The 27,756-nt window shown below is 36.7% G+C and overlaps 4 protein-coding genes and 1 long non-coding RNA gene across 9 annotated transcripts in view; 2 read left to right on the forward strand and 3 right to left on the reverse strand.

Moving 5' to 3' along the window:
• Nucleotides 1-7,676, forward strand: part of Cftr (CF transmembrane conductance regulator) — a 36,369-nt gene extending 28,693 nt beyond the window's left edge. For all 5 annotated transcript variants that reach the window (XM_014230073.3, XM_036373268.2, XM_070107918.1 and 2 more), the window contains 6 exons: nucleotides 432-1,197; nucleotides 1,276-1,630; nucleotides 1,713-1,943; nucleotides 3,150-3,682; nucleotides 3,759-3,919; nucleotides 3,996-7,676. In XM_014230073.3, the coding sequence (XP_014085548.2) occupies nucleotides 432-1,197; nucleotides 1,276-1,630; nucleotides 1,713-1,943; nucleotides 3,150-3,682; nucleotides 3,759-3,919; nucleotides 3,996-4,260 (2,311 nt within the window). In that variant the 3' untranslated portion in view covers nucleotides 4,261-7,676. The remainder of the gene's footprint in view (nucleotides 1-431; nucleotides 1,198-1,275; nucleotides 1,631-1,712; nucleotides 1,944-3,149; nucleotides 3,683-3,758; nucleotides 3,920-3,995) is intronic.
• A 2,971-nt stretch (nucleotides 7,677-10,647) lies between these two features.
• ana1 (anastral spindle 1) lies at nucleotides 10,648-17,691 on the reverse strand. The gene is made up of 6 exons (XM_014230075.3): nucleotides 17,388-17,691; nucleotides 16,044-17,320; nucleotides 15,837-15,963; nucleotides 14,754-15,417; nucleotides 11,751-14,695; nucleotides 10,648-11,603 (listed from the first exon to the last, which is right to left on the reverse strand). Exons 1-6 carry the CDS (start codon nucleotides 17,508-17,510, stop codon nucleotides 11,130-11,132), a joined length of 5,610 nt encoding a protein of 1,869 aa, XP_014085550.2. The 5' UTR covers nucleotides 17,511-17,691; the 3' UTR covers nucleotides 10,648-11,129.
• Nucleotides 17,692-18,173: 482 nt separating this feature from the next.
• Nucleotides 18,174-27,756, forward strand: part of LOC118682958 (uncharacterized) — a 148,480-nt gene continuing 138,897 nt past the window's right edge. Inside the window, exon 1 of the long non-coding RNA XR_004978748.2 lies at nucleotides 18,174-18,448. This is a non-coding gene — a long non-coding RNA (uncharacterized lncRNA). The remainder of the gene's footprint in view (nucleotides 18,449-27,756) is intronic.
• LOC106614335 (enhancer of split m8 protein) lies at nucleotides 18,534-19,644 on the reverse strand. The gene has a single exon (XM_014230027.3). It carries the CDS (start codon nucleotides 19,275-19,277, stop codon nucleotides 18,675-18,677), a length of 603 nt encoding a protein of 200 aa, XP_014085502.2. The 5' UTR covers nucleotides 19,278-19,644; the 3' UTR covers nucleotides 18,534-18,674.
• Nucleotides 22,958-23,972, reverse strand: E(spl)m7-HLH (Enhancer of split m7, helix-loop-helix). The gene has a single exon (XM_014230034.3). The coding sequence runs from the start codon at nucleotides 23,847-23,849 to the stop codon at nucleotides 23,244-23,246; it is 606 nt and encodes a 201-aa protein (XP_014085509.1). The 5' UTR covers nucleotides 23,850-23,972; the 3' UTR covers nucleotides 22,958-23,243.

Consider the following 27,756-nt stretch of genomic DNA (forward strand, 5'->3'; position numbering starts at 1 on the left):
GATAGCATGCCTTTTCATAATATCCAGAGATTAGTACATATCTTTTAAAAATTAGAAGGCCACCAGCAAAATATCTTAATCCTTAACACTTGATGGCTTATTGAACCCGAATCAATTACTGCTACCTTAAAATGTGCGGCACTGGGAGAGATTGACCGCCTCGATATTTTGAATATTCTTCTGTTCCATCTAAAATATTGAGGTTAATTTCATTGTCATATTTAGATAATAAGAAACGTAAAGATTTTATCAAATATTTCAAGGTTAGACCTTTAGAGCTACCTCATTTTTATATAATAAAAAAGCTTCTTACAGATAAACTGGAGAAAAGAAAGCGGCTCTTTATGCAGATGTTTAAGGAATTAACTGCAACTACCTTTGAACTTTATTAAAATTACTTTTCTAACTCTTTTCTTTAAATCTTTTTCCAGCTTGGCACGTGCGGTTTACAAACCAGCCACCATTTATTTGCTAGACGATCCATTAAGCGCCGTCGATGCGCACGTCGGTCGTCACCTTTTTGACGAAGTAATTGGACCACGCGGTCGTTTGGCCACTGAAAAGGCAACACGTCTGCTGATTACCCACCAAGTGCACTTCTTGACCGAAGCTGATTGGATTGTGATCATTGAAAATGGTCGCATCTCACGGCAAGGCACCTACGAGGAACTATCAAATAGTGATTTAGATTTTGCTAAATTACTTGAACGCATTAAAGAGGAAGATGAAGCGCTCGATAGCGAGAACGAATCGGTTTTATCCCATGAAACCACATATGAGGATGAGGATATTCCTTATATTGATGGTGTGCGTGATGGTTATCAACAGATGCGTCGTACTAGTCGTAGCAGTCGTACCAGTGCTAATAATGATGGTTCACTAACAAGAAAATCAGCAAGTTTGGCTTTGAGCTCTGAGCAAGATCTCTCCGATGATTCTGACTTGGCGGAGGACCAGGCGAAAGGCGGTGTCTCCGGACGCGTTTGGTGGGAGTATTTTCGCGCTGGCTGCAGTGTATGCGGTTTAATCTTTATGACCTGTGTTATGTTGTTGTCACAAGTAATTTGCAGCGGCTCTGATTATTTCGTAAATATTTGGACGCAACAGGAGTATTTGCGTTCGCTCAGTAAGCCCACGATTTTCACCACCTCCGAGTGTTTGTATATATATGGTGCACTCATAGTTGCTGTTGTTCTGGTGAGTAAGCAAAGGAGGCTTCATAACTGTTTGTATGTATTAAATAATGCTTTATATATCTCGCTCAAATTCTTGCAGATGACCGTATTTCGTGGGTATCTCTTCTTCAAAGTCTGCATGCATGCCTCAAAAGTACTGCACGATCGCATGTTCGGCTGCATACTTCGTGCGAAAATGCGTTTCTTTGACACTAATCCCTCGGGTCGCATTCTAAATCGCTTCTCCAAAGATATGGGCGCTATTGATGAGTATCTTCCCAAATCTATTATGGACTTCATACAAATCGCTTTGGTTATGTTTGGCATATTGATTGTCATCTGTGTAGTCAATCCTATATTGCTAGCGGCTATTTTAATTGTAGCCATAGTTGATTACTGGATTTTACAGTTGTATTTGCGACCCTCGCAGGATCTTAAGCGTTTGGAGGGAATTTGTAAGTTTGGCACTAAGCTTAAAGTTATGGTATATTGGACTCAAAATTATTATTATTACTGACTTGGAATCTCACTTCACAGGTCGTAGTCCAGTCTTCTCTCATCTCTCCGCCTCATTATCCGGCATTGCGACTATACGCGCACGTGAGTTACAGGACATTGTCATAAAGGAGTTTGACAGTCTACAGGATGTGCATAGCGCCGTGTGGCAACTGACAATGGCTTCAAATACGGCGTTGGGCTTGTGGTTGGACTGTGTTAGCTGTTGCTTCCTTGCCACGGTGACGTTTAGTTTTTCATTATTGGGAACTCGTAAGTGTTGAGCATTCTAGAATTTTCCTTTCTTGATATTAAATCTATAAAAAAAAAAATGAACTGTGTAGCCTAAATGTAGGCAAGGTTTCATATTTATTGTTTAAATGTTTTCCAAAATGGGGGAGTTGAGGTTTATGTGCTCATTGTAGTACATTATTTACTATATATTAATATGAAGCTCCAACGACATTTGAAAACATGATTCGAGGAGCTCCTATTGCCCCATAAAACTCTTACTATTTCTACACAAATATGACGTATGACGTATTATATCCATATTCCATGGCGACTTTGGAGAAAATTTATCGTATATGATTAGAAAGCACAGTCCTCTGCAAAATTTCCTAAAAACCTGCCCAAACAATCAAACACAACTCTTTTGAGTTTTGGAAATCTGAAATTAAAGTCGAAGGTCCGCCATCTATCTCCAGATTCGTACCTCTAGTCGTATAACAACGTCTCAAAGTCACTCAAAGGTGTAAAGTTTAAATGCCTCAAAGTGAAAATTCCTGGATGTAATCAAAATACATACTGAAACTCAGAACTAAAATTAGTGACGAAGGTTCTTGGTTTATAAAGCCGAATAAGAAGTGAATTAGGTAAAATTAATTAATAGTGCCGATTTTATAACACTTGGCTTTTTATACCCTGAACAGGATATATTAAGTTTGCCACGGAGGTTGGAGATCCAATAAAATATATATATAAATTATCAGCATGACGAGCTGGTTTGTTTTAGACATGTCTAAATCTGTCTGTACTATTGCACACCTCCTTTTCTCTCAAAGAAACTGCTTATTTTTCGGAAACGTCGATATCGAACCACTACAACATATACTGCCACACAAACTGAACGATCGGAATCAAGTGCTTGTATGGAAAATATTTGTATTTGACGTAATATCTTCAGGAAATTTCGCATGGACTAATGTCCAAGGCAACGGTGCAATCTCCGAAGAAATTGTTCTGAGCGGATTACTGTAACATATAGCAGGTGGCAACTCTTCATTTAAATATGTTCAAATTAAATCTTTCGCAGATACTTTTTGGAAGGTCATTTTAGACTTATTTTTATTCCAATCCTCCATTGCAAAATATGTCTAATTATATACATATATACATATTACTTTCCATTTAATATACTGTATACGTAATATATAATTTCTCTACCGTTTTCTAACCACAACAATTTTTTTACTCCAGAAACCTTCAGCGGCAACGTGGGTTTGGCCATCTCTCAAGCCATGATACTCACCGGCATGGTGCAGTATGGCGTGCGTCAAGTAGCCGAATCATTACAACAGATGACTAGCGTGGAGCGCGTCCTCGAATATACAGATCTGGAGCAGGAATCGGAAATTAACAAACAACCACCGCCCAGTTGGCCCACACATGGGCAAGTTGAATTTAAGGATCTGTCACTATGTTATGATCCCAACAATCCACCAGTGCTGAAACACTTGAATATCACCATCGAACCCAGTTGGAAGGTGGGCGTAGTTGGGCGTACCGGTGCCGGTAAGAGTTCGCTTATTGGTGCGCTCTTCCGTCTATCGCACCTGGAAGGTGACATCATAGTCGATGGCATTGAAACCGGCAGTATTTCGCTGGAGGCATTGCGTTCGAAGATCTCGATTATACCACAAGATCCGGTGCTATTCTCCGCCACCATACGCTACAACTTAGATCCGTTCGATAAGTATGGTGATGCTGATTTATGGCGCGCGTTAGAGGATGTGAGTTTGTAAAAATTTATATTCTACAATCTATGTATGTGTGTGTTAATATGTATGGCTTTGTAAATGCTTTTAGGTTGAGCTCAAAGGCGCCATACCCGGCTTGGATTATATGGTGACACAACGCGGCAGCAATTTCAGTGTTGGTCAACGTCAGCTGTTGTGCTTAGCGCGTGCCATTTTGCGTAATAATAAAGTGCTCGTATTGGATGAGGCCACCGCAAATGTGGATCCACAGTACGTAGTACAAAAATAGTAATATCCAAAATTTAATTTCTAATTCTTTTTCCAAATCTTTCATTTTTCAACACAGAACCGATGCGCTCATCCAAACCACCATTCGCACCAAATTCAAGCATTGCACTGTGCTAACTGTTGCTCATCGCCTGCACACCGTTATGGATTCGGATCGCATACTCGTGATGGATGATGGTCGTGCCCGTGAATTCGATATACCACACCTGCTGTTGAAGAAGCAAAATGGAGCTTTGCGTCAGATGGTCGATGCTACGGGCGCCGAGGCAGAATCACTCAAGAAAATCGCTAGCGAGACATACAATAAGAAGCAACGCACTTAAGTGTTCTTGGTGCTGTTTTGCAGAAGCTTTATTTTTAAAACACGAAACATAAACGGTGCTTAGGATTAGTATTTTTTAAATAGTGTACTGCTCAAAATCAAAGTTTTTGCGCATGCGTAGTTGATAAGAATGTACGATATAAGTGAAACTAACTGCCTTTATATAAAAATAGTACAGTTTTTAGGGAGTGTTTTTTTTTTAAGTAATAAATATTAGTAGCTTTGTGTACTTCAATATAAAAATTTACATACAAACATACATGTGTTATTAAAAATATTTGGTATTTTTTGCATAAAAATTTTGTTTGACAGTCACAACCACTTTTTTTTATTATTTTCGAAAGTTCTCTAAAAGCATGCATATAGTTGCAAAAACGATGCCATGATAAATATTTTTAATTATATATATAAAAAAAAAAAAACAAATTTATATAAAAACTCTTTTGTATAATAAATGTATGAAATCTGTGTGAAAGTCAATTTCGAAATTCAAAATCGCATATAGTTCTAAAATGAATTACTTCTATAGATTTATTATTATATTGTACCTATGTACTAGAAAAAATGGAAAGTATTCAAACTACTATCAAAGGTTTTGAAATGTGTCTTTCGCATTTTGCATTATAATTTGGTGCTAAAATTGTGTTTTGTACTTTTATGTTGCTTTATTTTGCTGTGCAATTTGTTTTCATGTTAATCATTTTATTTTTATCCAAAGTTTTGTTTTTTAATTTGGTTTTCTTTTTTATGTTTATAAATTTTTATTTTTATTTTTTGCTTTTTTATTTGTATACTTTTTTTTTTGTATTTTTGACCTCTTTTATTTATTTTCGTTGTTATTTTTTATAACCTGAACAGGATATATTAAGTTTGCCACGAAGTTTGTAATACCCAGAAGGAATGGTCGGAGACCCTATAAAAAATATACCTAATCAGCATGATGGGCTGAGTTGATTTAACCATGGGACATATTTTTAGTTGACGTAATGTCTTCACGAAACTCGGCATGAGTTATATTCTAAAGCAACAATGTATTCTCCGAAGAAATTTTTTAGATCAGATCACTATAGCATATAGCTGTCATACAAACTAAACGATCGGAATCAAGTTCTTGTAAGGAATATTTGTATTTGTGAAGGGTATTATAGCTTCGGTGCAGTCGGAGTTAACGTTTTTTCTTGTTTTTGGTTTTTTTTTTGTATGCATTATTTGTTACAATGTTTTTATTTTTGAATTAGATATTTCACTTATAATATATAGCATATATTTTTATATATATTAAAATTTTTTAAAATGGAAATTTAATTGATGCAAGCAGTAATTTTCGAAAAATATAAATAAACTTTTAAAAAATCAATTTTAAAAAATTGGAAAAAATATCTTTAAGCTGTCTTTTCCATTTTAATCATTTCTATGTATTTTATTGTTTATGCTAAGAAATTTTCAAATTGTTCTTTTTTGCTTTAAAAAAAAATTAATTACTTTTTCTTTAAGCTAAAAACCAATATTAATATTTTATATATTTTTATTGACACATTTTGTGCAAAAAATAAAAATTATTGTTTCTATGAAAAACTATTTTTGTTTTTGCAAATTTAAATAAAATGAATTTTTCTTTAAAATCATATAAAGTTTTGATTAAGAAAATAATAGATTTTCCTCAAAAACCATAAAATTGGTTTGTTTAAAAAAGTGTAAAATATTTCAGCTACAATAGTGGTGACAAAAAATTAGTTTCGCTTTTAAATGAATTATACTCCTCGAAAATTATGAGTTATTATTATAGAAATTTGCGCAAATGTATGTAAGTTTGTATGTATATATGTTTATACACGCTACTACACAATTGTTTGTTGTAAATAAATCAACATAATTTTTATGAGCTTAAAGTCATACGTAAATATTTTTAGATGCGAAAAAATATAAAATTTTCGTTACAAATAAGTAAATTTAATTTAATGGAACTCACAAATTTTACATTTAAACATTTTGTTGTTTTCCTAAACTTTTATTTTTTTTCAATTGCAGAACAAAATAAATTAAAAAAAAGTCACTTCCAAATTTATTACATGTAATTAAGTACATTTTGAAAAATAGTAAGCAAAGAGTCAAAACAAAAAAATATTTTTATTGAAAAACACGAACTTAACTTTATTGTAATTTTATTTTTTTCACAAGTTTAGCAACATAGTAATATTTTTTGCAAGCGAACAAATCTATTTCTACAACTTAACTACTTGCGAACTTTTTATATTGTCATGTATGTAACGGCAACTGCAGCAATAGACATTTTTACATGACTTTGTTTTTTACTATTATATTTTTGTTACACTTTACTAAATGCATATGAAAAAATATAACGGCATATACCTCAAAAGTAAATTTAATCATAATAAACAATATATGTATACAATTTGCTCCGCCTAGCCGCCCACCTGGCGCATTTCACTACACGGTGATATTGCAAAGTCTACTTTACAATCATTTACAACACAAACAAATATACATATATTTATGTAGATACAGCGTGCTAGATTTTTACTACAATACTGAAATGTGAACTAAATGAATTTACTTAACTGTTTTTTATATATAAAGTGATGTTTAATACTTAAAAAAATATTAATATACATACATACACCATTTGATGCTTATGCAGATAATGTTTTCTTTTCTAATTTTGTAATCTTAAGAGATATACACTAGATATTCAGAAGTTTTGAGCAACTGGTTCAGTTACTTAAATTTTGCTGCCTTTTAATATATTTAAAGAGTTAAAGTTATTTATTTTGAATATTTTTTTATTATTTGATTGTAAATATTGCAAAATGCAAATTTTGAAGCGCCAGATTGAACTTATTTTTTGAATAAAAATAACTGCATTATTATCGGTTAGAATTTTAATTTTTATAGCAATAACTACAAAACAATAAATAAAATTTATATATACAGTAGTGGTCAATGAAATGTTACCACCTTTGCAATTTTGAAATACAAATCAAATTCCCCAAATATTTGTCTTTTTATTTCTTTTACATAACCGTTATTTGAAGAGCAGGTGTTATTGCATAAAAAATTATAAGTTTTAAAGTTCTTAACCTAATGTAGGTGCTAATTAGAAGAAAAAAGCACAATGACTCGCTGGCGTATGAGTATCATTTAATTATATGTTCTTTGTATTTGATGATATTAGAGTGCGTCAAAGAAAAAACGAAGGTATTTTTTCGCTTGATACTCTGAAAAAATGGTTGGTAGACATAATAGGAAAAAAAATAAAAAACCGTTAGTCGGTTACAATACCTTCCCGTACAATTAAGAGCTCATACTTCGGAGACTTTTTAAGAGGTGGCTATCAACCAATTTTCCAGAGTACGAAGTGAAAAAAACAAGCTATTTAAAAAATGAGTGGTCTTATAACGCCCTAAAAATATTAAAAAAAAAAGTTTAGCTATAAACGCTATTATTTTGCTTAAATTATGGTTAACTTTATTGAACTTTTACTTATAAAGTTTTGCAGTAAACAATTTATTTTGTATTTTTATAACAATTTTAGAATTTTTTTTTCACAAATTTCTACCAAAGACGATAACTTAAATTTTTTATAATACTTTTTTCTTTTAAAAATTAAATTTAAAGAAACAAATTTAAAGTTATAAATTATAAGAGAAAAAATAGGTGCAATTAATGTTTATATACCTAAATTTATAATATAATATATATTTTTATTTTAAAATTTAAATTAAATTTAGGAGTTTAAAAAATGTATAATTTTAAAAATGTTGTAAAAATTAAAAGAAATATGTTTCTAGAAACTATCAGAAAATAAAATTGTTTTTTTAATATCAAAAAATTTATACTTTTAAACATTTAAATAAATATATATTCAGAAAATACAATACTTTTTTTATTAAAAAAATATATAATTTAAAAAATTTAAATAAAAAAATTATTATCAGAAGAAAAATATTTTTAAAAACTATCAGAAAATACAATACTTTTTTTAATTATAATAAAAAATGTATAACTTACAAAATTTATATAAATAATGAAAAGAAATATATTTTTAAAAATTATCAACACATACAATACAATTTTTTTTAAATACAAAAAAATATATAATTTTAAAAATTTAAATAAATAACTAAAAGAAATATATTTTTAAAAATTTTCAGTTAAGACGAAACTTTTTTTAATTCGGAAAATCATCAAAAAAAGTATAACCTATTAATTTAAATAAATAATTAAAAGTAATATATTTTTTTTTTAAAAAATGATAAACAAATACAATACATTTTTTTATTATACACTATTTTTTTTAATACAAAAAAATATAAAATTTTAAAAATTTAAATAAATAAATAAAAGAAATATATTTTTAAAAATTATCAAAAAAATACGATACATTTTAATACAAAAAATATATAATTTTAAAAAATATGATACCTTTTTTAATATTCTTTTAGTTTGTATTAAATATTAAATGCATATTTTGGATGTTCTTTAAATAAATAAAAGTTGTTTTTGTAAATTTGTTGCAAATTTTTAATTTATTATATATATTTGGTGTATTATTTTACTTAATTTTTTTCTCAATGCATTAATGCAAAATTAAAATAAACCGAAGTTTCGTTGAAATAGCTTATATTTTTAAAAAGTATTTTTTGACTGCTATTGGTTATAAACGAAAACTGTGGTAGAAATAATATTAAAAATATTCGCAACAAATCTTTATTATGTAAACATAATTATATAACAAGCAAACAATAGCAAAAGCAAATGAAAAAAAAATCAGCAATCTAAGGTAATCTACAATATTTATTATTGCTTACATTGTTAAACAAATTATTATACAGAAAAATATAGAATTTTGTATTAAAAAAATATACTTAATTCTTTAATTATATTATGAGCTATTAATGCATTTCTATATAATCGAAATAAGTCGTTTCAGCAAAAAATTTAAAGGCGCAGCTAAATCAGGCACTTCCACATACAATCCTACATTTTCGAAAGCGACTCATTCCAACGCATGCAAAGCAAATCAACAAGCAAATACGTTCCAGCAAACTATTTGTAGTTTATTTTTGTTATTTTAACTTTGTGTATAAACTAAGTTTTATGTTAAATTGTATATTTAAATTTCAGAATCAAGCCACTTCACAACACCCAAATTAGATTTCAGTATCCAACCAACGTCCACAGAAAGAGGTATATGCTTAAAATACCTGTAAATGGGACTGATGTAAAGGCCAATCGTTTATTAAAATTGGATTATCTCTTTTTAATTGTGAAACTGTGGAGATCAAGCATTAGAGTACACGTATCATGTATCTCATCAAAACCTGATTTGATTTTGCCAAAAAACACAAGTCTGCATATCGGAAGGCTTTTTTCATGCCTTAAACCAATTTCGTAGGTTTTCAACATATCGTTTGCAGAAGGTGCCCAAACTTTATCAATATCCAAGTTTGAAGCCAAAATAGGCAAAGTATTAAAATAAAACTGTACCTAAATTTTTATTTAAGACTTCAAAAAACCCTTGTTTTAAATAAAATTTTGCGTTTTGCAAAATAAGCTGACGCCATGAAATTTTTTGAGTTTTAAATACGCTTAAATACATATAAATTAGTTGAAAACATCCAGACAGCATTCCTATTCGAGACCTGTGTTGTCTTTCATATCAACTTAATCAAAAGGTAGAAGAAAACATTTTGTTTTTCTTTTTGAAAACAAAGATAGCTTGATGTGTATCCCGTTAATAATACTAAATATAAAATTAAGTAACAATTTGAGTCGGCGCAGCAACAATAATGACCATTTAAAACTTTTCGATTATAAATAATACATTTCGGAAATTCATCTGCCTTCTTCAACTTTAAAAAGCTGTTGCTCACGACTTACGAAACAACTATCATTATTGCAATTGAATGGTACAGACGTAATCACAGCACTAATTCTTTGTTAAGAGCAGTCTTTCAATAAAAATTAGTATCCAATTATAAAAGGAAGCTTGAAAACTCTCTCGACTCAATTACCAAAACTACAGTACAAGAATTGACCGACTGGTAGACTTTATACGGCTATTATTTCGTAGATCTAACCATGTCACTCTTTTTGAACGTTTGTCCATCCGTCCGTACGAATGTCTGTATATCGGACCACTATAGCATATAGCTGTCACACAAACTGAACGATCGGAATTAAGATAAAGATATTTTTTTTTTGCTTTTGTGCTATAAAAAATCCAGCTGTGAAGGGTATTATAGATTCCGCGCAGTCAAAGTTAACGGGTTTCTTCTTGTTTTTAGTAATGTTTTATGCGACTACAACAACAAAAACGTTTATTCGCGTTCCTCGTTAAAATCCTACATAATCAATAACGCATATGTATGTATGTATATTTATATACAATATATACTATATTTATTTTCATTGCATTTTACATACTCTTGCGCTGCTGCTCGTCTTAATTATTTAACAATCAATGTGTGTCTTTATCAATATTGCTTTCGAAAATACACCCAATCAAATTAGAACAAATAAAAACTATCTTTTGACGTAGGCAAATCGGCTGTCTGCGTCCAATACAAAGCCGAGTGTGTTATAGATGTATGTAAAATCGTTAGGCATGCAATTATTATAAAATCTTTAACAAATAGGTATTGATACTGATAACAAAGTGACTTATTTATCTACTTAAATATATATTTGTATGTATGTATGTATGTATTTGTCGCTATATGTCATCAAGGGCTTGCACAATTAACTAATGAATTTGTGTGTAGGTAAAAAAAAAAATAAATGCAAAATGTTAAAACTAAATTAAATGTATAGCTAGTTGCGCGCAATCTGAAGCCACATACAGTAACACTACTTTTTGCTAACATTATTATCATTTGTTAGCTCCTCTGTGACCTTCTCTTGTTTATCGCCTGCGGCGGTTGGCGAACTTCGCGGATATGTGCGCGTTATCGAGCGCTCGAAAAAGCGCACCGAGGAAATACAACTTTCGCCGGAGAAAAGCTGTGATTGCGTATTGCCTGCACTGCTAACGCTGTGCTCTCCGCTACTGTGCGCATTCGAACTTGCGGAATGTGTAACCGGCGTAGAAGTCTTTTGTCTGTCCAGTTGATTGCTGCCGCCGTTATTGGTGCGCGGTGTCATCGTTTCAATGATGGATTGCAGGAAGGCGCTGCGCAACGATTCGTCTGTTGGCGTCGATGATGTGCTCGAAGAACTGGCATGTTTCAGCAACTCTTTGGTGAGAAAATCGCGTAAATTTAGCGGTCGTCCGAAGTCGCTTAGAAACTCACAATCGCTAGAGTGCGGTTGACTGCGTTGAGACTGAGTGAAAAAAAATTTATTAATCTTTTTTATTAAATAAGGCATTTAAGTTGTTGTTGAGGGAGAAAGTGAGAAATAAATGACAGATAGAGAGCAGTGCAGCGAGCGAGACTATAGTGTAAATTATGACAATTTAATAGAACTTACGCTTTTATTATTTCGTGACGCATCATGACCCGCTGTGTCCTTGGTGGGCCCATCAGGTGTTGGACTGATGCTTCGCTGTTTTTGGAGCGAGGCATCTTTGTTGGTGTTGACTTCAGCACGCTCTGGACTGTTTCTTAATTTTTGCTGTGCTGTCATGCGCGTTGGACTATGTGTTGGTGAGCGCTCATCGATGCTACGCTCAAATTGCACTTCCTTAGCAGCGCTGATTTTTACCGTTTCCACACGTTTCGGGCTGGCCCCACGCAATGTAGAATCTGGTGAGCGTTGTGGACTCTTCAACACCGGATTATTGACATCTTTTCTCGGACTACTATGCCGCACTGTGGCGCTAGTTGCGCTTACCACACGCTCCGGACTGCTTGATGTGTTACTACTGCCGACTGTCTTTGCCTCCTTGGTGCGCGCGCGCATTGTTGCCGGCCATTTCATACCCAAACTGAATAGCTGACGTTCGAATTCACTGGAGCCGTTCTCAGATGTTGAGGTGAGCTTCTCAATGCCGCTTTCTGCGGCGAAAACACGTGCATGACTGCCGCGCTCATTCTCACCGCCATCCCTTACCGTGGAGGAGAATATTTGCTCTTTAGTTTTGGCCGTGCGAAATGAATGCTGTAGCAGTTGCCGACGTCTAAGCTCCTCTTCAATGTTAATCGATTCCGATTCGGTTTCTGTATTACTGTTTGTACGCGCATCGGAGAGGTTTTCCAGACTGGCGCTATCGAGAAACTCACCACTCTGAGAATTTGTTGCTAATTGGCGTAAATATTCTTGACGCGTCGGAAACGGTTTTATGGAAAGATTCGCTATGCGTAGGCATGAGACCAGATCGTCGATAGTCTCCGGTGATTGCGATTGTTCAGCGCCATCTTGCGGTACGCTTAAATTGCGCAGATAGGCGGAAAGCGAGGGAAACTCACGATAGTTGGGCACTGTGCTACCTTGTGCATTACACAGCTGTGCGATCAGCGTTTCAAATTCCTGATGTATGCGATGGCTCGTGTCTGCATCCAATTGTGTGACATCCAAATTCATTTCACGCGCATATTCTTCGAACGTGGGAAACGGTTGCGGTTGTAAATGTCTGCTGCGTGATGCCTCAGCTGTTGCGGCAGCTGCACTAGCATTTACGCGCGATGTAGCCGGTGTATCTACCTCGATGATGGTGGATAGCTCATGCACTACATCATCTTCGGCAAAGTTGGGGCTGTAACGCTGCAAAGTAGGTGGTGGTCGCGTCTTACGCCCGCCACCATGATGGCTCGGGTGTGTTGTGCTCGACGCTTGCGATGGTGGTTCCACATCTTGTGCTGTCAATGGGCGTGAAATGGAAATGCCGCTATCGCGACTAACACCTGTTGGTTTGTGCTTCTCAAGCGGCGCTGCGCTGTCGAGTGCTGATAAACCTTCCGCCGATGTAGCGGCAGCTTGTTGCTCCAATATATTTGGTGGTGTGTAGTCTATAGAGGTGGTTGGTTGTGTTGTCAAAGCGTGTCGTATGCTTGCACCAGCACTACTGCCACTGCTAATGCTAATGCTGGTATTTCTATCGATGGATGCATTTGAGCGTCGACGCGTACCATCAGGCAATTCGATGTATTCGGTTGAGTTGCGTCCCTCACTTACCGAACTGAGTGTAACCTCCATGAGACGTTTCTTTTCTGTGCGCACTTTTTGTATGAGCTCGGTCAATTCGGCGATACGTTGTGTACAGTTCTCGGTCAGTTGCTCATAACGTGCGATATGCTCTTCAGCGCGACGCTCCTCTGTGCCAACTGAGGTATCGCGCTTCGGTTGCGCATCACGCGTTGTATGCTCCGCACTGGCGTTAGTGGCAGCGCGCTGCGTTGATATCCGTGCCGTTTTTTCATCATTTTGCACGAATTGTCGCGGTTGCTGACCCTGCGCTTGCTCAGCTTGTGCTGCCGTTGGCGCGCGCTGCTGCTGGCTTGCACTTGGCACCGTTAAACTTTTATGCGGCTTGCGCGTTACTTTAGAGTGTTGTGACATCACGACAGCATTGTCGCGCACGTATCTTTCATTGCCTATTTGAGTGCGCGCACCGCGTTCTTCTGCATCGGCAGCTGATGACGCTATCTCCTTACGCTGTCTCGTTTGCGGCTCTTTCTGTGCTTTTACGCCGCCACTTTGTTGCTCCTTGCGCAGTCGTTGCTGCCAAATCTCCTCAAACATGCGAATGCTAGTCTCAAGCGTAACATCGCTTTGCGAACGCAATGTGTCTTCCAACTCACTGATAAAGCTACGATTCTCCTCGATAAATCTCTGTACACGTTGTATGCGTTCTTGCGAGTCTGCCAAGTTGACAGCGGCGCTTACACGATTCGAACTGACATTCATAATGGAAGACGAAGGTGTTTCAATGTCCGAAGAGCTTACGCCTAAACCGAGTACAGAATTACGTGACATACCCAATAGACGTTGTACATAGTGTGCTATGAGTGGATTCAAACGCGCTGGACGCTGAGTTGATTTTGCTTGCTGTGTCGACGCTTTGGCTACAGCAGCAACAGCAGTTGCTGGTATATTAGTAGTGTCGTGAATATCTTCCTCTTCACCTAATTCTAATTGATCGACCAGCTCATCCACACCATTGGCAATGCGAGATGGTAGACTGCGATATGACGTCGAATTGGAGTCATAAGAATTTTGCCGATTTACTGCACCTTGCTTAGCATTAGTAGAAACTTGTTTTTGCTGTTGCGATTTCTCTCGTATATTGCTAGCGGAACGTCTAACGCCTAAACGACGTCTCGGTGTATCAATTAAAGTGGAAACTTTTCGTGGACTTTTTGTAGGTTTTTTCACTTTCTGTTTGCCTCGTCGGCTGCCTTCATTCTTCAACTTTATTATAATTTCCAACGGTTGGTTGCTTGTGGTTTGCACTCTGCACTCCTTGCCATCTGATTCTGTAAAAAATTATGTGTAAATTATAAATTTATTACAAACGAAATAAATCGCACATACTTTTCATTATATTTTCGACCGGTTTACCACGAACTTTATCTATTTTAACTTGGCTAGCTTGTTCCTTCTGCATTTTACATAATTCACGCAGCTTTTGCTCCAACACAGCTTCCTTCCGTTCCACATCATCTAAATGCTTATCCAGTGGTGATTGCCTGCCATTTTCCTGCGGCACATCCTTATTCAGCATACGTTCACGCTCGCGACGCACATCACTCACATCGTTTATCACCTGCTGCATGCTATCGCCACTGCCATTCTTTTCCAATTCTTCACATAAAGCTTTCCGCAACTCATCTATGCGCAGCAATAACTTTTTTAAGCGTTCAGCTTTTTGTTTATTCTGATTTGGTTGACCATCGGCGCATTTCAGCAAATCATTACGTATTTTCTTCTTCTGATCATCAACATAACCGAGCAGTATAGAGCAACGGCTATCAGAGGAGCTATTGATTTGATCATGTGGTGAAGTTAAATTCAAATCACCGTCATCAGTTTTAGTGCTGGTGACGCCCTGTGCACTTTCAATGCGAATGCGCTGCTTGTCAACTTCTGGGCAGGTGATAATTGCAGGACGCAAAAATATGTCTTCTATGGCTGCATTACGTTTTTGTTCTATGCGTGCTTCACGACTTATATATAATTGATGATTTTGGATTCTAATCTGATAATGTATGTGAAGATATTATATAATTAAAAATTTATAATAAAATATATTAAAAACAAGAAAGACTACTACGTTAACTTCGGTTGCACCGCAGCCTTAGTACCCTTCATAAATGCTAAAGTTTTCCATACAAAGACTGGATCTTGATCGATCAGTTAGTATGTCAGCATACTGATGTGGTTAGATCTAAATAATTTCTTCGGATATTGTAGTGTTGCCTTGGACAATAAATCATGTAAAATTTTGTGAAGAAATACAAAAGTTTTTCATACAGACAGACGGACATGGCAGAAACAACTCAACTCATCATGCTGCTCATTTATGTATATATTTTATAGGGTTTCCGATGTTTCCTTCTTAACAAACTTCTCCTTACAAACTTAATATACTCAGTTCAGGTTATAAAAAAAACTCACATCAGTCGGATTCAACAGTTGCGGATATTCTTGCGTTAGCGCATCAAGTCTTTCTGTAAGCTCTGCACAATCACGACGTGCTTGTTCGCGTTCAAGCGCTTTACGACCACGTTCATCCGAGCGCGCACTGTAAATTAAATATTATTTTATTATTTAATTAGTTTAGACTTTTTTGCTTTTTTGAGCATATATACAAAGTTTACCAACCACATTCTCTTACGCTCCTCCTCTCTTTGCAATTCTAATTCCCTTTCCATTTCCGCTTGTGCTACTGCACACGGACCATTGCGTTCGCGGAAAGTAGGCTCATGCACCAGACCCTCGGTGGGTTGTGCATAATCGCGCGTATATTTGTTATTGTAATCATACGACTGCACACGACTTCGACTACTATCGCCCGTGTCTTTTCCCTTATCACTTTTACAGCTATCCATTGTAACTGTGTTGCCTGAAAGTGTAATTTGTATGTGTCCAGATGTACTACTTTTATGTGGCGATTTAACTGTCGTGCTGGCCGTTGTGGCTGCAAGTGATGGCGGTGGTGGCTTGGGCGGTGAACGTGAACGAGTAGGTGAAACGTCGCTCTTTGCATTTAAAATTCGCGAAACTTGTGTGAAACGTGGTTTTGCTGTGCTAGTGGCGGTTCTGCTCTTTTGTGGCGAGCGTGTTGGTTTTTCAGGGCTACTTTTTCGCACGATATGATGATATTGTCGATTACTCTGCGCATATTTATCTTTAATTTCACCAGCTGTTATGCTTATTGAATCGTTGCTATTCACATCGATGTCCACAATAACTGGTGGATTTTTGCTGAGAACAACATTTTTATTTTGTATATCAGAACTCTTCTCCGGTTCTTCCTCGTCGGTACAGGTTGGTGAAAGTAGCGAAGATGATGAGGAGCTGCTTGTGCATGGACATTTAATTACTTTGGGACATGGGCAAATTGTTACAGATTTTGTCATTTCACTTTTACTGGAATTACTTTGTAATTCTGAGTCATTTTCATCGCTATGCAGACTGTTATCATCGTCTGACTCGCTCTCTGAACTTGTGCAGTGGCAAGTTGATGTGTGATCTTTTGGACAAATTTTTCGTTTTCGTTTCTTCGGTGTCTTTTTCTTTTTGTCTTTAATGAGCACATTTGGTGTTTGGGTGCCGGCAGTTTGTAGCACTTTCTTTATATTTTGCTTGGGTTTGACACCTATCCGTTCGTTAGTTTTCTTTTTAAATTGTTTGCGTTCCTGCTCCTTGGCTGCCTGACGTTCTGCCATTGCTTCGTTTTCAATCTTTGCGGCATTATGTGCTGTACCAATTTGAAATATAGCTTGTCGATATTCATTATTCTTTTGATCCAATACATGTTGCCGCCAACATTCAAGTTCCTGCGCTTTAATAGCCTCAAGATTTCGCAGCTGCCTGTCTTTTTCTGCAGCGACATCATTACGTATTTTTCGCGCCAACTTCTTTGACTCTTCACGTACCTGAGGATTTGAAGAAATTATTCATATCCTTATATATATAAGTATCATAATCTTTCAGGTAACTTACCTCAAGTAAACGTTGTTTTCTAAGCTCACCTTCCAGCTGCTTTTTTACACGCACAGGATCGTCCAAAATGCTTGGTTTATTACATGCTCTAAATTTTCCATTCACTGTAATATTTACGGACATTTTTACGTGCTCCCCAGATGAGACACAATTTTCTATTACATTGGCCCCAGCACAATTGAAATATCTAGTTTTTCGCTATATTCAAATCAAATAAAATTAATAACGACAACAAAGCAAATGCGCAGACGTGAAAAAACGAATTCAGTTACAGAGTGACCAGCTACCTATTTTGTAAGTATTTGATTGTAACTTCAGGCATATTTATCGTTATCTTATGCAGTGCGACAAGCTGGTCACTCGGGTCATAAATAGTGCTGCCTAATCGTTAGGGGCGTACAGGGCTGCATTTAAGATGTGTTATTGTTTTGAAAAATGGTAGAAACGACCAGAGAATGTGTAGTATTTTACATTCTCTGAAACAACTTATTTATTATGAAAGAAATGAAAACAAGGTGCAGAGAATGTAGATTATTTTACATTCTCTGCAAAGTGTTGTATTCAGATATAAAATATATGACTTGTGTACAGTAATTCAAATTTTAGGAATTTAATAAAAAATTACAAACGGAATGATTTCTTTTGTTTAGCATGAATTTATCAGAGAATGTAGATTATGTATTTTACACAGAGAATGTAACGTATAATCTACATTCTCTGTTTTACATTCTCTGCATTTATATGTTTTTAAAAAAGTAGTGTTTTTATGAGAATTGGCAGCACTTACAGAGTAGAGACAGTGGAAAGAAATAACGGAAGGAAGTAACAATTTCTGGCTAGGCGGAAACAATTGCCCGAAGTTTTTAGTTAATCAATAAAGTTGAATAGTTTTTACTTTTGATAAAACTTATTTAGTTATATGTGTGTGTGAAGTGAAGAAATCAAATTCAACTGCAAAAGTGTCAAGTAATTAAAAATCAACTTCAAACCCTAAATAACAACAATGGATTTTGCTGTACAGACGAAGCGCCCGCCAAACGTCTGATTTATCAGAATAAAAAGTAGGTATATATATATTTTTTTATGTAAGTGTATATTTTATTTTATTTGTATATACTTATTTAAATTCTTAATTGCTTTCCCTTTTCAGTGTAGTTATTATAAAATTGTTGTTCAATAGAAACATCACAGAACAGTATCACAGTTGGTGGTGGTCACATCAATAAATGCCCACTAGTCTCTCACGCTCTCCTTCATTGCTTTCTTCTGCTTTGCAATGCCATTGCATTACCAAGGTCGCCACAAACTCTCTGCAGCTGTGTGCTGCTGCTGTGCAACAGGTGACGCAATGGGACTTTCACAGTCACTATGATAGCCGGAAGAAGCGGGACTCAGTGGTGCGCACTCAATGCGTAGTGGTTGCATATTTGTAACTGTTTTTGTTTGCCGATGTGATACTTGTTGCTGCTGTTGAACTGTTGTATGTTGTGGCTGTTGTTGTTGCTGCTGCTGCTGCTCCTGTTGTAGGCGATTAAAACTGCGACCCAAATGTGTCATTACAGATTTGCCCGCTTGCACGCTCATGCCAGGTGTTGAGGCCATCACACGTGACACCTCATTAACTGCATTCATATAGCCATTACGAAATAAATCGGTGTGCACTTGTGCGCTTTGTTGTTGTGCCTTACCGCGGCACTGTTGGCGAACGAAAATAAGTGTTTGCTCGAGTAACTCGGCTTTATCCATGCGTAGTACGGCTTCATCAGCTTGTAACTCAGCAACAAGTTTCTTTAATGTCTCCAAACAGTTATTAATGCGTGCACGTCTTTGACGTTCCAATAGCGGTTTCTTGATTTTTAAGTAAATTTGTGTTTTGCTTTGTTGTGCCATTTTGTGTGTTTTTTTTTCGGTGTTCACGTTTCGCCGGTTGATACGAATGTGTTGTCAGATCCTTCAGGACTACGCGCTTTTATACTCTGCTTTAACAACCTTTAAATCCCAGCAAGGACTCGCCTGCATTTTCACTCTCTCTCTCTCTTGTGAGAGTATCCTTGTCTTATTTGCTTTGCGCTTTTAGCACTGCTGCACAACTGAATTGGGAACAACCCTCATAATGTATATTAGTGTAAAGTGAATTAACAATCTACAAATACACGTGCTTATGTTTGTGTGAGTGTACGCTCATATAAGAATCAAGTAACTATTTATGTATGCTCAACTTGCCTAGCCGAATTGAATGACGACGACGAGGACACTTGGCTGCAAAGGGACGTACAAAAAATCCGCTGTTCAACAAAATTCCTAAAAAAAACCTGCCGTATGGCTCGTGGCGTGGGAACCAACACGAAAGTGAGTTTCTCACACAGCACTTTCCGTTCGGCATGTGTTCGTTGTTGCTGTTATTATGCATGCTAGCCACATGCTCCTTTTTAAGGATCTGAAATTTTGCAGCTGCTGCTATTTTTCGTTTCGGTATTTTGATCCGTTGCTTCGCCGGCAATGCACGCGTTGCACACACACACAAATATATATACACATGTATATATGTAAGTTCTGCAGGCTTTCGTGCGTTATGTTTACTTTTCGATTTATTGGATTGCACACGCACACACACAAATATTTGATGTTGCATTTTTTGCAGTTGTATGTCTGTTTGTACGCACAACTCCTACGCAATGTGCGCGAGTGAAGAATGTTAATGCAGTCGTAGCATTTTGTTGTTGTTGTTATTTTGTTGCTGTCCTTCAGTGTGTGTTGCTTCAGGATAATGGCATAATTGTTTACTGTTGCTGTTGTCGTTTGCCGAGCACTTCGACAGCTGCATTTGAGTGTGGGAAAGTTTCTGAAATTTTTCTACAAATACTTGAATGGTGCATTCATACGAAAATTAATTGTTTCATATTATTCTTGTTGTTGCCTTATGTTGCCTTTTACCCGGTTGCTGGCCAAAGTGGCGCGCGCCAATGCGTGCAATACACGAGTCTTTACCGAGTGTCGCTTAATTTAGTGGCGGTATGCATGTACGTACGTACATATATATGTAGATGCATAAGTATATATGTATGTATGTAGCAGCGCACACTTTGCAGTTATCAATTAATATGCAGATTGTATTGCAGTTGCCTGTGCGAAAGTATGGAGTAAGACAATATGAGGATTATACGATTTTAAAATTAATGCGCCAAAAAATTACTTATGGCAAAGGTGATATTCACTGAAGATCATTTTATTTGTTTAGATTTTCAATAAGACTACTAGTTGATTTTTAAATGGGGAAGCTGCAGGGTTTACGTGCCATCTTGCTCGGGTTTCAGTAATCGCATTGACCCTGTGTAAAGAAATCTGGGTCTATCGTGACTCGACTTTACACGCGGTTTCACGCGAGATGAGCTTCTATCAACTGGTATATGACATGCCACAATCTGCTTTAAATGGCAAATAAATATAATAATAATTTTATTTCCAAACCCAGATGTAAAGGAGATCTTATGGCTCTGAAATTAGTAACTCTTTGTACAAAAAATGGCGACAAACTCACCATTTTTTCATAAGGTAAAAATATTTCAGTTACTGGTTCAATACTGAGGAATTTCCCACCGAGAGCTATCAACGGCAAAAATGTTTCAGTTACTGGCTCATAGCGGGTTCGTTCGCAAAAATATCTCACTCACAAACCGCTGCTAGTCTTAAATGGCAAAAGTTTCGTCAATATAATTTATTGAATGAAGTTTCTTATACCAGATAACCGCATTAAACGAGATGGAAATCACAGCCAACAAAAGCTCTTCGGCTCTGTCCAAATGTGGCCAACTTTCAGTAAATCCATTACAAAAACATGTTACAACTTTTGCTGATCATTTTAGCGAATCGGTGATGCAAAGGAAGCAACTAAACTCGTGTATTCCTGACGTGAGTTTATAATACAACAGCACACGTTATCAACCCCCCCTTGAATATGAATGCAAGATTAGGCGCCACTTATTAGTAGCGGATTTTTATGACGCTTTGCCACAACGACGTTATTATTAATATTATTTTTTGTTGCTTCTATTTGTAGCTCTAATGTAGTTCTATCTTAACGATGCTTACTCTCCTATCTGACAAAAAAAAACAATTGTAAAATCCTTCACAATTATAAAAGATTGTAAGGCAGGTATGCATATGCTATAATGGTCCGATCTGAATTATTTCTTTGAAGATTATAATGTTTTCTTGGGCAATAAGGCATGCCAAATTTGGTAAATATATCCCCTCAAATAAAAAATTTTTCAATACAATATAATAAAATACATAATAATAAAACTTCGAGAATTTTTCGAAGCTTTGCAAAGCATCTGAGCGAGAAGAACATTACGTGATGATCCGCACAAGGACTTGATTTACAAATTTGAAAAAGTTTCAACTTCATTCGGTGTAGGTTTTTGATCAGTCGGGAGAGTTTAGAAACGATAATAGTTCATTATGAACGCGTAAAGTAATGGACTGCTCGGAATTTATTCTTTTTACACAAAATTTTCTTCAAAAAATTGCAGCGATTATATTGAAGTTGATATTATGAATTTAATTCTGAGCTCTGAAATAGATTTAAATAGAATTTTTTAACGGAAAAACAAGTATGCGTCTTCTTCTTCTTTCTTACGTTTAATTTTTTGAACTATGTATTACAAAAAAACATTTCTTTAAATATCGTTGATTATGTTCACCTCGGAAAAAAAATGTTAGGAAACGAAATCAACCATTTATCAGGCTGAACACTCTCAGTGGAAAATGCCGCCTTATTTACGTTTAACTTTGCTTAAGGATCATAAGCTGAAAGCGGCTATAGATTTCCGAGTAAGTCAGTAAACGAAAGCTCCCTCAGAAAGATTTTCGCAGTTTTACGATAACAGCGGCTACGCTGTGATTTTTTTGAGATTGTGTTCACTTTGGGTGCCACTTTTCAAAATGGTTCTATGTACAATATGCCTATTTTTTTAAACCCTCTACTTTGCTGGTCAGTTCATAACAACTCTTTGGTGTGTCATCAAATTGTCTACGCAAAATGTTAATCGTACTAATCATTGTGTGGCATGTAGTGTCGTCCTGTTGCAATCACAAAGGCATATCATTTTCTTTTTTGTTGGTTTTCGTTGTTAAAATGGCAGAAAATATTCTTCAAATAATTTAAAGCAAGCAGTCAAGTTGACATTTCTTGTCCGGGTCCATTCCGCTTACGTAGACCCAACTGTCATGGGTTGTTTGTTAAGGATGAAATTCTTATCAGTATGATTCTCGAAATAGTGTGCATAAATTTTCGCAATTATCAAAAGTGCTTAACACCTGCAGAAGGTCGTGAAGACTCACTCTTGCCTATTAGCATATGAGTAAAAACACGTCAAGTGGACCCCCCATTTTCCACTTGATCATCGAATTTGAATGTGAGTATTTTTTCATGAAGTAGTCAGTTTTTTTTTTAATTTTAACAATAACATGCATTTTGCATTCAGCACGATTTTCGCTTCCAATTTTTCAAGAAAAAGGCAAGGTTGCTTTTGCTTTCATTTTTGAGTCATATATTGATATACATACGTACATACGTATAAGTATTCTTCTCCACTTAAATACTAATACTATTACTGCAGTACAAATGTTTGTATGTATGTAACTAAAGCTTTTCCTATCACAGTTCACAAAACTACTTGAGTTTCTTATAAAGTTAATTCGCTAATAACAGTTTACATTAAAAAATTATGTCATTAAAATTAAAAAACAATTTTCACTTAAACTAAATGAGACCGTCGATTGTTTAATTAAGTCCATGCTCGAGCTCAGTGATTGGCGCGACTAAAAGCTATAAGTCTGTTAGCCACTGATATACTACCAAGGACGCCAGACACTTGTTGAGGAGACTTGCAATAGACCGCTGCTGCTGGCTGCCGTTTGGCTGGAGGTAGTCGATTCATTGTCACTAGCATAACCGCTGGAAACCGGACTGTACATGCTGGAGGCGACGCTGGCGGTTGATGTAGCTGCACCGCAAATTACGTTCAATGGCTGATTGACAGCGGTGCGCACCTCCTGATACTGTGACTCCAATTGATTCAAACGCAAACCGAGTTGTGTCATCAACTGTGTGCCCAATTGGACATCCACATTCGGTAGTGTGGCGAGACAACGTGAGATTTCATGTGCCGCCTTAATGTAACCGGAACGGAAACTCTGACGTGCACCTTCATCGCTGCGCTTGGCTGTTGTTTGTTGCTGACGCATTTTACGTAAATGTTCAACAGTCAATTCGAGAATGTCGGCCTTCTCCAATTTCATCTCCGGATCGCCACTTTGTTGTTGCACACATTCAGCCATTAGATCTTTGAGCTCGTCAAGGCATTGATTGATGCGCGCACGACGTTTACGCTCCAATAGCGGTTTCATCACTTTGCGATAACGATAAGTCTTTGATAATTCATAAGCGCTGGTTGCCATCTTGTTCTTGTTTATTTTTACTATTACTTTGTACTTTTACTTAAAAACTCGAAAATAATTTTTACTTTGTTTCTTCTCCAAAATCGAAAATCCTCTTGGCTATGCAATGTTGTTTTCACTACAAGTTCTGCAACGAGAATGCAGAGTACGCCAGGAATGTGTCGTGCTTTTATAGCTGCACGAGACTAGATGTGTCATCGCCGCTCCCAGCGCCCAGCGTTTGTTATGCTCGTGCGCAACGCGCGCTCATTGCAATGCCTGCAAAGCGAACGTTGAGAGAGTATAGTGCGTAAAACGGGAGTGAGAGTATCACACCAAAACCAACAGTAGTGGTGAAGCCGAACACCTGCATGTGTATGGCAAACAGGATTACCCACTCACTAACTGACTAGCTGAGTGGTTGTTATCGCACACCAGAGCGGACAACCGATTCGACCCGAGCTGTTTCAGTGAAAGGTGACACCACTGCGATGTTGGTGCTTGTTCTTCGTTTTATTGTTGCTTTCACTGCTCGTGTTATACGTTCGTTGCGCGCTCTGCTGTAATCGTCACACGCTGCGCAGATCCTGTTCCAGCTCTCTGCACTCTACTCGTAAGGGCTGTTCGCATTTATGAACTTGCTCATATTGCTGTGAGGGTGCAGCTGATTTCTTATAAGCTACTTGATCATTATACGCATATCTGTTGGTTGTTTGCTGCTGTTGTTGCTGGTTGTTTTTGTATGCAAGGTAAAATAAATTAACCTCCTGCTCAACGAAAGCTGCGGCGGCGGCTGCTGCTGCTACAGTCCTTTTTCGAAACCGTGGGAAACACTTTACCACTCAGTTTCCCACACGACTTTTTTTCTTTCATTCTTTACTTACACCCCGTAATTTTGTTGTTGTGTTCGACGCAACGGCTCGTTATTGTCGTCGGTGTTATTATCACCGCGCTGCGAACAGCGCTCATCCCCTTTGCTTGGGGTGACTGTGTATTTTGTGATAGCGAGTGCGTACAGTGGATCAAGTTTGACTTTAAGTAAATTGCTTATAATAATTGTGTACATAAGTGATTTGTTGGCAGGCCTCTAATTTTTGGCTTTGTTCCGTCCTCTGCTTCAACAAAAATATGGCTTCTTCGGGACTTTTAATTTGTTTGCAATTAAGAGAATTTTACAGGGATCTAATAGCTTATATGTAGATAACTTTAAGAGGATACTGATCCTACTTTTTCTTGCCTAACGTTGTTAATCATTTATAAGAAAAAGATGGACACAACATGATAAAAATTACGACCTCCGACAAAATCCGAAAGCGAATAACTTACCCAAAACTTTCAGATAAGATATCTGAGAGTTCTGATTGCTGAAACGCCTTCGAGTCAATATATTTCATATCGTAATAAAATATTGGAGTTTCAGTATCTTGTATCTTGTTGGTGACAATATTTTCGCTTCGCTTCACTTTAAGCAGATAAGGAAGGTAGGAAAGCTCTAAAGAAACTAGCTTTAAGATGAAGTAAGAGTGAATAGCCACTTATTGGGATTCAGGTTAACCGTAGCAGAAGAATCGAGGTCTTGCTTCACACAAGGATTCTGAAAAACCTAAATTAGCTTAAAGCACAATTCATCAAAGCACGATTTAATGTGGCCAACTTCATTTCTTTCAGTTTTTTGCAGACAGATCTTATTTTGATGAATATCTACATTGCCTTGATTTTTTCTTCAGCATTGGTTAGCTGGAAGGATGAGACGGTGATTCATAGCATAAAGTGCAAAAGTTGATACCTTACGGAGAGATCACGAACCACAGGAAAGCAGATGTTAGTGCACCTCCTGAAAAATTATCGCGAATTTTCGATTTCAGTCATATATGGAATTTTAAACATCGTTATATAGCTTTTAATTCGGTAATATTGCTGTAGTCACAGTATTTGGGGAATATTACTTGGAATTTTTGTATCCACAAAACATGAATATACATGTAATGGAAAGTTATTTTCTTGATCTTTTTTAATTTTCTATCGTCGGTCGAAAAGACATATGTATGCTTTTCTTTTTTTTTTAAATGTTCATTGCATGCTCAAACCTTGCGAACAGAAGATCTCGGTTAAAAGGCGTCTGCAGCGCTTTCGGAAAGATCGTTGGATTTACAGTGTGGATAAAATGTCTTGGCAGAAAAAAAAACAATTGCAGGATTCTTGGGATGGTAAGACTATAGTTCGAGGAATCATTCTGGAACTATATAGATACATCGTCTTACGTCATTTTACAAGACGCCAGATGGAATAATTACTATTTTTCTCGAGTCTCCATAGTATGAGAGGAGGATTTTTAGCTTAAATGCTTTTGGAGAGACTATCAACAGCTTTCATGAGCAGGGTTAAGGCGTCTCCAATAATATGAAATACGATCTGGAGTTTCGAAGAACAATTCAATTGCCGTTAGAATAATTATGATTTTGTCCCGTTCTCAATTTTCATCCAGGGCACTCCACTTGATAGTTACATACTCAAACCACTCGGCTGCGGCGTACAATTTCTATTACTTTCAATTAACCATATAAATAATCAGGTGTGTGTCCATTCGGTCCCACTGTACATGCTAATGTGTTGTGTGCCAATCTAGGATATTATTTATCCATTGCGCGACTGACGCGTTCAACGAAGATACTCAGTAGCTGTTATGTGCCAGTGAGCTAAATTCCCGAAAAACTACCACCTGCCTTTCGTCAAATTTCGACGACTGACGAGCAGTGAAACACACACGGGCACGCATTCAGTCTGGCACACTTAAAATGACTGTTGGCTAAGCGCTGGCTGCTGCTAGGCTTGCTTTTGCAATTGCGGCTGCTACCACTCTTCAGCACTCCAACGGACAGACGAATGACAGACCAACGGATGGTCGGATGGACGGGCATGTGTGTATAAATGGATGGACGAACAAGTTGGCTAACCTACGGATGTGGCCACTACAGCGACTTATTGACTGCTTGCTACATTAACTGACTGAGTGGCTGTTGTTGTAATCTGTGTGTGTGTGTGTATGGTTATTGTTGTTGTTTATGCGTTTATAGGACGAACGTCGATCTGACGCACTGTCTGACTGCCGAACTGTCGGGCTTCTGCTGAGTGTGAATGCGACTCTGGTTGCGGCTGTGGCTGCGGCTGCGGCTGCGGCTGATTTGTTGCTGCGTCAACACACCATCGAGTGTGAGAAAATTTTCTCGCTTGCAGCTGTCGTTGTTTAATATTTGATTCGTTTGTTCATTCACTTGGTTTTTCTTTTATTTTTGTCATACACTTTAATACGATTTGTTGTTGCTGATTGTTGCTTTTATTTGAAGTAGTTTTAGTTTCTTTGCTCCATGATGTGCCTGCAAATTAGTGCGCACACGCAGCTACACCACACTACATACATACATACATGTATATGGTATGTATGTTGGCATTTGGTTGCCGGATGATCGTCGGCGCGGCTGCGCGGAGTGTGGACAGCGCGTATCAGATCATAATTGCCACGTCGCGTTGGCGTTTGCTTTGGTTGGCATTGCTGGGTGTCTGCATGGAACGAGTCGTTCACACGAGCGAGTCTGCGCACATACATGTTAACATACAGACAGTGGTGTGAAGGATTGGCTGACGTAGTAGTAAAAGTTGTAATAACAATAAAAATAACGAGCACAACAATAAAGTGTGCATGGGATGTGGTGATAAAAGGATTAAGGTCAGCTCGTAATACAATTCCACACACTTGCACAAATATGTGAGTGTATGTGTAAGCGCGTAGATCCTACGTACACCAAAAGAACACTCGCTGTGTTGGTATAATAAACAACCTTGACTTTTGTAATATTTACTGCATTATTATTGTGGATCTGCAGCCTTGCTGGAGTGCTCTAGTACATAGATATATATATGTATAAGTACG

The sequence above is a fragment of the Bactrocera oleae genome, chromosome 2 (genome assembly GCF_042242935.1).
Source record: "Bactrocera oleae isolate idBacOlea1 chromosome 2, idBacOlea1, whole genome shotgun sequence".
NCBI classification, from domain to species: domain Eukaryota; kingdom Metazoa; phylum Arthropoda; class Insecta; order Diptera; family Tephritidae; genus Bactrocera; species Bactrocera oleae.